The 10,461-nt window shown below is 41.9% G+C and overlaps 1 protein-coding gene across 1 annotated transcript in view; it reads right to left on the reverse strand.

Moving 5' to 3' along the window:
• Positions 1 to 10,233, reverse strand: part of LOC146173726 (venom metalloproteinase antarease-like TtrivMP_A) — a 44,450-nt gene extending 34,217 nt beyond the window's left edge. The window contains exons 1-4 of the mRNA XM_084585255.1: positions 10,188 to 10,233; positions 9,349 to 9,539; positions 8,771 to 8,866; positions 1,781 to 1,907 (exon numbers count right to left, since the gene is read on the reverse strand). Of these exons, the coding sequence (XP_084441381.1) occupies positions 1,781 to 1,907; positions 8,771 to 8,866; positions 9,349 to 9,539; positions 10,188 to 10,233 (460 nt within the window). The remainder of the gene's footprint in view (positions 1 to 1,780; positions 1,908 to 8,770; positions 8,867 to 9,348; positions 9,540 to 10,187) is intronic.
• Positions 10,234 to 10,461: the final 228 nt, after the last annotated feature.

Below are 10,461 nucleotides of genomic sequence, written 5' to 3' on the forward strand. Positions count from 1 at the left end.
AGACGTAGTTAATTAATAAAAAGAAAAAAAGGCAGGAAGCCTAATACTGAACCTTGATCAACAACATTTTTGTAGGCTGAAAGAATGGGCTGTCCAATTATGCTGTCAAAACAGAAGCAATGAAGGAGATAGAAATTATGTGTGCTCGCGCTTTGCGCTTTATAGAAAGAAGGAACACATATCAACAGGACTTATGTGTTTCTTCTTTCTAATGTCTCTTGTGGGTTAAAGAAGCACTAGCAAATATGATTTCAAATGCTTTCCAACTCACCCAAGTTTCCGTCTTATGAATCAGATAGCTACGCAGGAGGGCTTAAATTGAAACTTCAATTACAGAACGCAGAACGTTTTCGAGAAGTTATAAGTGAGTGACAAAGCCAAAGCTTTGCTCAAATCACCGTATAGAGCGTCAACCTATTATCTCTTAAAGACTACAGTAGAAGCATAAGTTATATACTTGTCGGAGTTAGCTGCAGTAGCACTACCCACTATGAAGCCATGCTGATTGGGTATGATGGCATGTTAGAGATGGAATAAAATGTACGTTGTGAAAGCCTAATGCGAAAAGCAAAAGCGGTTGATAATCATGAGACTTGCGATAGTGATCATGATGATAGTAGGGTTCGCAATGATGATGCAGCTAATGAAATCAGTCCTGCAAAATGATTTTCAGCCTTCGGCTCTTAAGCGGACCTCAACGCTGTCCTACAATTGTTTTCTGAATGCAAAGTAATGATTAATTGTGCAATAATTGGATGGAAAGTAGCATAAAGGTGGGGGTTTTTCTACTTCGTATTCAAGAAGTGTATTGGTTAATATTTTGGTGGTTACTTTGAAGAGCGGGGTAAGACGTAAAAAGGGAAGACATTGCGCGTCAAATATAAAGAATGTTTATTTAAATAACCGCGCAATAAGCTTATTAGTCAATTACTGGTGAAAAGTTTGATCATCGCATTGACAACAGTTTTCTCATAATAGCATCAATTATCCTTTGTCTATCTCAGTAAAAAAATGTTTATAGACAGTGATGTGACCATTAAAAATGACAGATGCAATATTAATACTCTTTTAAATCTTTTCTGAAAATGTGAAGTATTCTCCGTCACACTTTTCATTATGGCTAGAAATTTTGCAAGTGTCAAACATAATCTCAAAACTCACAGTTCGGACGGCATAAAATAGACATCCTCGAGATGACAAAGAGTAGTCATAGTTTACATGATTTAAAACTTAAAATTAACCGAAACCACACGATGCTTTTCAATTTTTTAAAAGAGGAAAACATCAAATTAGGCGTACGGAGCTTTATGCGTTCAGTATAATATAATGAAAAGGTCGGTACGCAAGCACTCCCATTTTTCGATCATAGAATTTACCGCGAGACCCTTCTTACTAATCTTCCGTTCGATATATATGGGTTGGAGAGTACTTTCATTCGATATTTTTTCTGTTTTGTCTACAGCAGATAGGTTGTGTTTTAGTGCATTAAGTAATTGCACTCTTTACGTACTTCTAAATCGTTTGAGAGTGCATGTCTTGGAACGTTATTGGTGAAACTACGAACAGGCTTTTCTCCGTAGCCTAAACATGTTAGATTTCTGTTAGAATGTTTGTTCACTGGGAAGACTTCAATCTCTGTAGGCACCAATGTAGCAATACGATCAAAAGTATCAAGAGTATGCATTTTAAAGGCTCATTTTCTACTAGCTGGATTGCATGGGCCAATGTAACAAAGTGCAATTTATTTCCCTTCCTCTTTTTTAGAAACAAAAATGCTTACGGTCTTCGTCGCAGGTGCTGTTGTTTTCTTCTGTCCCTGAGATCTTCGAAATTCTATGTGCAGCTGTTGACAACCCTTCTCCGTTCGTGAAGGGCTCAATTCTATGAGTACGATTTAGTAGTCCAACCTGGGCGGTAACATGTTTTGTTTAGTATAGGCAATATCGAAGTGTCATTATAATGTCTTGACTACGTAAGTAAGCCAACTAAATCTATGAAAAAGCTTTAAAAGTATGAACCATAATTTCAAATGAGCTGTATTTTACTAGATTGCGGTGCATTCTCATAGAATAAGACAAATTTTTACGTAATTGCTGGGAGCACCTTCCGTAAAAAAAATATAAGTTTTAAATGCTTGTTATGTATTGTAGGGTCGCTATAGAGACTGGTCGTTAGCCATAAGGAGTATTTGAAAAAGTACGGCTAAATATTTACATTATCTTTCATCTTTATCCTTAAAGCATTGCAAAGAGTCAGATACTTTAGAAAATGCTCTATTCGTTTTATTGTGCTCAAAATTCACAAGTTTTTTTGCGCAGCCGAACATGCTGTGCCGTTCTTTTGCTAAGCAATAAGCCGTTGAAGCTAGACCACTCTGATATTAGTACATAAGAAAACAGCTCTTAAAATCTATGCCAAGTGAAAGAAGGCAGTCAAGCTGTTTATGAGAATGCGGAGCGGTTGATACCCCGTGATATATATATATATATATATATATATATATATATATATATATATATATATATATATATATATATATATATATATATATATGAATGAAAGAAGCCAACAGTCGGCGAGGCCAAGGAAAGCGTTGGGAATGGCACTTTTATGTCTTTTTTTTTTTTATTATGTTTGCTTAGATAATCACAGAAATTAGTAATGTAATCTGTTTAGGGGAAAGATAATTAAACACAAAGTAGAAGAAAAAACAACGTGCCGATGGTGGGATCCGAACCCACGACCTCCGAATATCGCGTCCGGTGCTCTTCCAACTGAGCTACATCGGCCGCTGTCCCCCCTGCTACTTGTTTGGGTATTTATGTTGTCTGTATACGAACCTTGAGAGTGTTCACCAGCGCCACCCTCAGCCATAGCGGCGGACGTAGAACGTCCTTTGTTACCGCCAGCGTCACGTAGAACGTGATCAAGAGCGAGGGCGAAAGCTGTGCTAGAACCCTCTTACGCTACCTATGGCTTCAAGACTGCCAGAACCGAGACCCCCGTAAGCTACAAGCAGATCAATTAAGGGGAAATGAGGGTGCTCGTTATAATAAATGAATGAAAGAAGCCAACAGTCGGCGAGGCCAAGGAAAGCGTTGGGAATGGCACTTTTATGTCTTTTTTTTTTTTTTATTATGTTTGCTTAGATAATCACAGAAATTAGTAATGTAATCTGTTTAGGGGAAAGATAATTAAACACAAAGTAGAAGAAAAAACAACGTGCCGATGGTGGGATCCGAACCCACGACCTCCGAATATCGTTCCAACTGAGCTACATCGGCCGCTGTCCCCCCTGCTACTTGTTTGGGTATTTATGTTGTCTGTATACGAACCTTGAGAGTATACGAACCTTGAGAGGCGCTGGTGAACACTCTCAAGGTTCGTATACAGACAACATAAATACCCAAACAAGTAGCAGGGGGGACAGCGGCCGATGTAGCTCAGTTGGAAGAGCACCGGACGCGATATTCGGAGGTCGTGGGTTCGGATCCCACCATCGGCACGTTGTTTTTTCTTCTACTTTGTGTTTAATTATCTTTCCCCTAAACAGATTACATTACTAATTTCTGTGATTATCTAAGCAAACATAATAAAAAAAAAAAGACATAAAAGTGCCATTCCCAACGCTTTCCTTGGCCTCGCCGACTGTTGGCTTCTTTCATTCATTTATTATAACGAGCACCCTCATTTCCCCTTAATTGATCTCTATATATATATATATATATATATATATATATATATATATATATATATATATATATATAGTCGCGTGCTAAGGATCGGAAGCAAAGGGAAGGACGAAAACGTTGAACAAGAATCGAAACCTGGTGGGTCTTGGAATTCTCCCTTCCACGGAATGAAAATAAACGCCTTGTTACGTACTCAGTACGCGACAGTTTCCTGGAGATACGGGGTAGCCCAAGGCGGATCCCTCAGACCTTCGAAGCAACCGCCGACTCGCTGGGTTACCACCGCGGCCTTTCAATGTGGCTCAAGAAGCAACACCCAGCAAGCGCCCCTAGCGGTGAGCCACTGGCAGCTTCATAGCGGGCCGCGGATGTTCACTAGGAAATCTGACAGATATCGATGAGTGGCTCACATACACCGAGCCGGTGAGCCGGTTCGATGAATGTGACCTCACTGTGAAACTAGCCAATGTTTTATTCTTTCTGGAAGGAACACCCCAAGTGTAGTTTGATAACCATGAAGATACACTGACCAGTTTCAAACGTGTTATGAAGGCAATCAATAAGTACATAGGCGAAGGAGCTGCAAAGAAGAAACGACCAGGGCAAACGTTGCTCCAGCAAGTCCAAGTGCCTGGTTTGACTTGCACCACATTTATTGAGGGAAGTTTAGAGCTTTGCAAAGTAGTGGAGCCACTAATGTCTGAAGAAGCCAAAGTCGTGAATTTTGCTGAAAGGCATTGCTGAAGATATACATACATTCCTGATCAGCAACGATCATTTGAACTTTACCGCTGACGTAATCAGGCTCTGCCGCACTTTTGAAACATTTAAGTTTCGACGCATCGCCCATATAATTTGGCTGTCTGGCCAACGACACCTCCGTGGCAAGTGCAGATGTTGGCGCTTCCGAGTCAATAGCTGGCTTGATACGCCGGATAGTCCGAGAAGAACACCTTCGAAACCAGGACTCTCTCTTCCGAGATGAGGACCAATATGAAGGTTGCGCGCTGCCGGCAGGGCCCGTCACCCCATCTGCTTCTTGTATTCTAGCTGGCACTGCATACAACTTCGAAAACCACAGACAGTATGCAATTTTCTCTTCCCAGCAGCGAATGGCACGGGGGGCCTGACACAGGTGGAGTCATTCGCCAGCAACACAGGCTCGACTACGATTCCCTACCTGAGCAAGTTTGTGCGCACTTCACCGCTGACCAGTTACGTCATCCACCTGCGTGCTACAGCTGTGGAATGACCGCTCATACATCTCGGTACTGCCGTTGACGGGGCATGCGGCCGCAGTACCACCGTCTCTGACCTAATGCTTTTCATCGTCTCGACATTGACATTAATCGCCCTATGCCTTCATCAACTTGGGATGACTACAAACCAGCACAGTAGGATAACGCCTCGCCTACTGACCACAGTATACATGACGCCAGCATCCCAACGAGAACGACGCTCACCAGCTCTTAGGCACCGTTCGCCACCTCCGAGAAACTACACGCTGAGGCCGATGGAGGTGAGGTCGACGGAATTTGTTATTCCTTCTGCCTGTGTTTATGTTGAAGAGCAGACTTGTATTCATTCATGGCACTCGCACGATGGCTATTGGTGCATACGGACGCCACAGTTTCTGTAATGAGGTTAGCTGTTAAGGATCATCTTGGACGCAACGTTATGTCCATCGTGAGTCAAGCAGTCGTATTTCGAGATGTTGGCGGTTGATCTTTAGTGGCAATTGGTGCGTGTAGTGCAAATATCTTTATTGATAGTCAAAAGTTTCGATCAAAATTCACAATGTTGTTTCGTCCGATACCTGAGGTAATTCCTGGCATAGACTTCCTGCAACACTCTTGCGCAGCTTTAGACTGCCGAACAGGACATATTTCACTAATACAAAATTGATGTCAGCTCTAACGGATGCCTCGTTTCCTGATTTGAAAGCGTTTTCTGTATCGAAGGACACAGTTGTGCCTTGATGTCTGGTAGTTCATCCATGTTGTTTCATTTAGAAACTCGTGCGACGATTGTCGCGCCGTAGTTGACTACTGCAGTCACCTGCGCAGAGTGTCTTGTTTCCCGATGCATCAGTTTAGTGACAAGAGGCCACACATCGCTGTGGAGAGTGAACTATTCGGAAGAACCAGCCGTGCTACCTCGTGGCATGAAACACGCCCATTTTAAGAAAGTTTTGTTGATTTTTTTGGCTACACTAAGTACCTGGCTTCATGAAGAAAACGCGCAACCCAGTTCGGAGGGTCGACTTGAGGCCATAGTTAACACCTTTCTTACCACAACCGAGCGCCGAATTTTGACTCATCTACTTCCCCAATCACGTGTCAGTTTTAGATTTCTTCCCAAAGTGGCCGCCAGTTATTCCAAGTTATCGTATTTGTCATGCTATTGATACTAGATGCACTGGTTCCGCAACCACTTTCACTATACGAATGTTCAACAGCATTGGATCCCTCTAATTTTCTATCTTTATATGCTGGCTCGGTCTCCCCTTATCCTCACATTTTCTTTCTGGTGCGAAAGTTGCACCTGGCAGAAGCTCCGGCCCTGACAGAGCGGTTCCTGATGGCTCACTGGCAACGGCTCTCCAAAAGAACTGCCGCTCAGTGAGCCCTGGGTAACTCTGGGTCTTTTCAAGGAGCGGCTCAAAAGACAGCCAAAGGCGAGGGGATGGTTGCGACTCTTGTGAGAAAGGCCAGGAGGGCAATTACTTTCTCCAATCGCTAATAGATGGCGCTGAAGGCTCACCGAGCAGATGACCCGGGTCCGACAGAATGCTCACTCGCTCTTTTGATTCTTGCTCCTGAGCGACGCATTTCTGCCAGTTCCAACGTAGGCTAAATTGACAATCGCTGCAGACCGCTGAGCGGCACCGCCGCAATCGCTGCCACTTGCACCGTAGCGTCCGGCCATTTGGCACACGAGGGCGGACAAACCACCACAGTCACATCTGCCTGCCGTTGGAAACGGGACCATGCTACCTATAGCCGAATCGGATTTCGTTCATTGAAGTCTTGGTTTAGAGCAGCAAAATCGTCTCGCACAAAAGCGCTAGTCAAGTCTTTTTTTTTTGTGATGTGGGGCTTTTTTTGAAGCTCGGAAAAACATACATGTGCTACTTTCTTCATCGTAAATAAATGGAATAGGGTTTTTTGAAGGCAGTGTCCAACTTTCTAAATAAAATTTACTTTCTAAAGTCAATGTTAAGTTAACGAGAGAAATACAATCATTGACTAATTGAATATTTCCGAAGCAAAACATTGCCTATGGTGCTACAGTAGGCGGGGAGCTGCATGCAACTAGTTATCTGAAATATTACATTTTTCAATTCCAGGTAGAAGTAAGCAGCGATACCTAGTATATGTACAGGATGCCCCTGCTAAACGTAACCATCGTTTTAAACGTACAGTGAGCCCTGGCCCTGTCAAACATTCTAATAGCTGTTCAAGTCGCCTTACTGAATTGCAGCAATTTTTTTGTTCAACAATGCTAATTAACTAGCCATTTTGACTTGTTGCCTTCAGAGAAGATGTGTCAATACAAGAGTTGTAGATATTTTTGAACAACGGCTAGCTATGTTATTTCCATCACGCTAGCACTTACGTAAAGCGATTTTTTTTACCAGTTGAAAACAATGGCTGACGAAATAAAAAACTTTCTTTTGACAGGGAGCGCTGATGCGTGTCGAAAAAATCCCTTTATTTGTGCATGGCTCTCTCCGGTAAAGTTAGCCTAACACTTGGTGAATAATGTAAAATAACAGCTAGTCACGTGACAGTCTTTTTCAAAGTCGCTGCGTAAATCGCATTGTGTTCAAAACCACCCATCTTGCCGTTTCTCGAGGAGAGCTGCATTTTTTTTTGACAGTTATTCCTGTAAGCAATATCTAGAAAATAGCTCAGTTGTATTTCTAATTATTTACCTTGGTGAAAACAATTAGTGCTGGTTTGAACTGGCAGCTCTTGAACAGTCCTTAATTGTTTGCAGGCGCCTAAGGCCAATGTATTTATAAAAAACTTTGGTTGGTTGGTCTAGTAGGCAGTTGGCTCCACCTCTTCACAACTTCTTTATTGTGTTCTTTGATGAATGTTATCTATGTACACCTATCTAATGTGTACGGCGACTATATTTAATGCACTGTACTTAGAAGCATGTTCAATTAAGTTCGCCGAAATACCTAATTAGTATTTCGAATGCTTCTAGCTAGTTCCCGCGCTCCAATACGCAATTTGGTGCTGCCTTGAAGCAGAGCTTCTAAATGACGTAACATATTATGTGACCTCTTCTATAAAGTACTTCACAATTACCGACGAACAATGCACTGCATCAGTACCTTGAAATAGTGCAGTTCCGGTAACTCCGCGTAGCGGAGGTTGATTCTCATGCGCATATAACGCGATGCTTTGAAAATAAAGCGAGTTTTATTTTCTGATTCTGTTGTGTTTCAAGACCTACTCGCCTTTTTTCCCAAATGACTACCTCGTAGGTACTGTCTTTGTAAAAGGTATACGGCTAAAGGGTTTTTGTTCTAAGCCCAGTAACGCAGGCTTGTAAAGCAACTCTAGCGTTCGAAATCGCGTAGGTGACAAATCTCGCCCTCATTCTCCTCTAGCTCATATTCATATTCCAGTACTGCCACCAGCAGCCGCATTACAGTGCTTAAACGCTACCCTCTTGGACCATATACTTTTGACAAAGACGGTACATGTCCAATTGCAAACATGGCGTGAAAACAATGTTTTGCCTATTTTGAAAAAGCTAAAATTGGTCGGCAGTCAGCCCGAACTGCGAAAGCAGTGATACTCGATCTTGCTAACATCCATAATCAGTGTTGGACTATAGACCAAGAGTATCTTCATTTACGCTTACGTAGTCATGTGCATCCAAGGTGCAAATTTTGACGCCCAAGATACCTAGAATGCAGTGATCTACGACAGTTACAGCACCATAGAAATAATGAAATGAAAAATATCACCGCTTGTTTTGGTATACATAAACTACGAGAGGTTTATGTTTTTCTCAGGTATAGGAAAAAGCTGCATGCTGTGGTATAGGCAACTCACTATATGGTAGCCGCCTTTTGTTTGAGGTTTCACAAGCAACGATGCTTGGTTGGCCGCATCCTGGTACAAGTGCCTCTCAAGATAAGCTCCATGAACCTTTTTGAAGGAAAATGCAGAACAGTATCAATTTGCAGAAAATGTATGATGCTTTTCTTTCAGTGTATCTCTTGGGAGAAGTGTAAATCGGTATTTCTTTTCAAAATGAACAGTCTAAATTTATAAGGTCTGCATTTTGCTGGCACCTATATTCTGGAAAGGTTTAAGCATCTTCAAGCAGTGTGCAATAGTATTTTAACATGTAGGCAACGATCCCTGGCAAAATCGTGGAAGAAAAAATGGCAGCCCTTTTCCGTAACTACCGTTCACGAATGGCTGCAGCCCCTTATAGTTCATTTCAGGGTGGAAGAAAAGGAAAAATGATGTTTTATGCTTCATGCGTATTTCCTTCGTAATTCTAGAACCTCTACACATTGTGCGTTCTGTTTGTTTTCAGCTGGGCAGATTGCACATGCGGACAGTATGACGTGATATGTAATAGACGAAGAATGTACTGCTATTTAGATTAAGGTTATACTTACGTATCTTTCATTATTTCCATCGCGTGTAATATCTCGTATCAAAAGGGTATGAGCAAGCACAGAAGCTTTCAACAAATTGAGAGAATGGCCTTCCTGAACAACGAGAATTTTCTCAGAGTTGCTCCCTCTAGCTTCGTAAACTTGAGGGTAAACGATGAGGTCGTTGTTTGTGAAGCTCTCGGTGTGGACCACTGGAAGACATTAGAGTTCATTGGTATATGCCATATAGAGACAACGTTTGGATATCTCTTTGATTGAGCTTGGCAACTTTGTTTCTGCAATATTAAAATTGCTGTGTTATTTCTGAGATCTAACTTGGAGCTAAACTGCTAAATGTTGAACTAAAAAGAAGCGCTGAATGGTTAATCCTTACGTTGTCAGCAGTTAGTGTAATCACGTCAGCCTTACGTGGCAGTTATGTAGACAGCCTGCAGAGCGAATGGTTCGCTTTCACTAATTTCGACCATATTAGTGCCAAGTTCGACAGCACCCCACTATCCACCTGGTAATAAACGTGAGACTACGATTATCTATTTATACACTTATGGAATAAAACGAATGCGATGAGGTGCATCATGTCATAATGCCGAAATTATGGCTTTGTGCAGCGGTATAGAACGGGACAGGAATTCTAAGTTGTCCGCGTTGTCATTGCAAATACCGGCTCTCCTAGTGTTTCTCGCATTACACTTGCCACAAGAAATATTTCATAACAAAATTTCAACGTGAAACCCGAAGTAGAGGTTGAGCTTTATCATTTAGTTGCCAAGATATATGAATTAATAAAAAATTGTTTCAACCAAAATATGTTTCAAAATATTATATCAGTTTATGCTTACACTTGAATGCGTTCCAGAGCACGAAGCACATGGTGCTGGTCTTCATAACGGTTCTACTGCAATAGCTGTTTAGCCTCTAAATACAATCCCAGCGACATGCAGCTGCTGCATTTTGAAGATTGGGTAACACATTTCCAGCTGCGGCACTTTGATACGCCTACGTTGAAATATTGTGATGCGTGCGGAGGGTATCAAAGCCTGTTAGATGTCACTGCTTCTTAGCAATCACTATACGCGCGTTTGTAACTGCATGTTATCACAAGAGCACGGAAAC

This window comes from Amblyomma maculatum, chromosome 11 (assembly GCF_055883805.1).
Source record: "Amblyomma maculatum isolate TAMU_Amacu chromosome 11, ASM5588380v1, whole genome shotgun sequence".
NCBI classification, from domain to species: Eukaryota; Metazoa; Arthropoda; class Arachnida; order Ixodida; family Ixodidae; genus Amblyomma; species Amblyomma maculatum.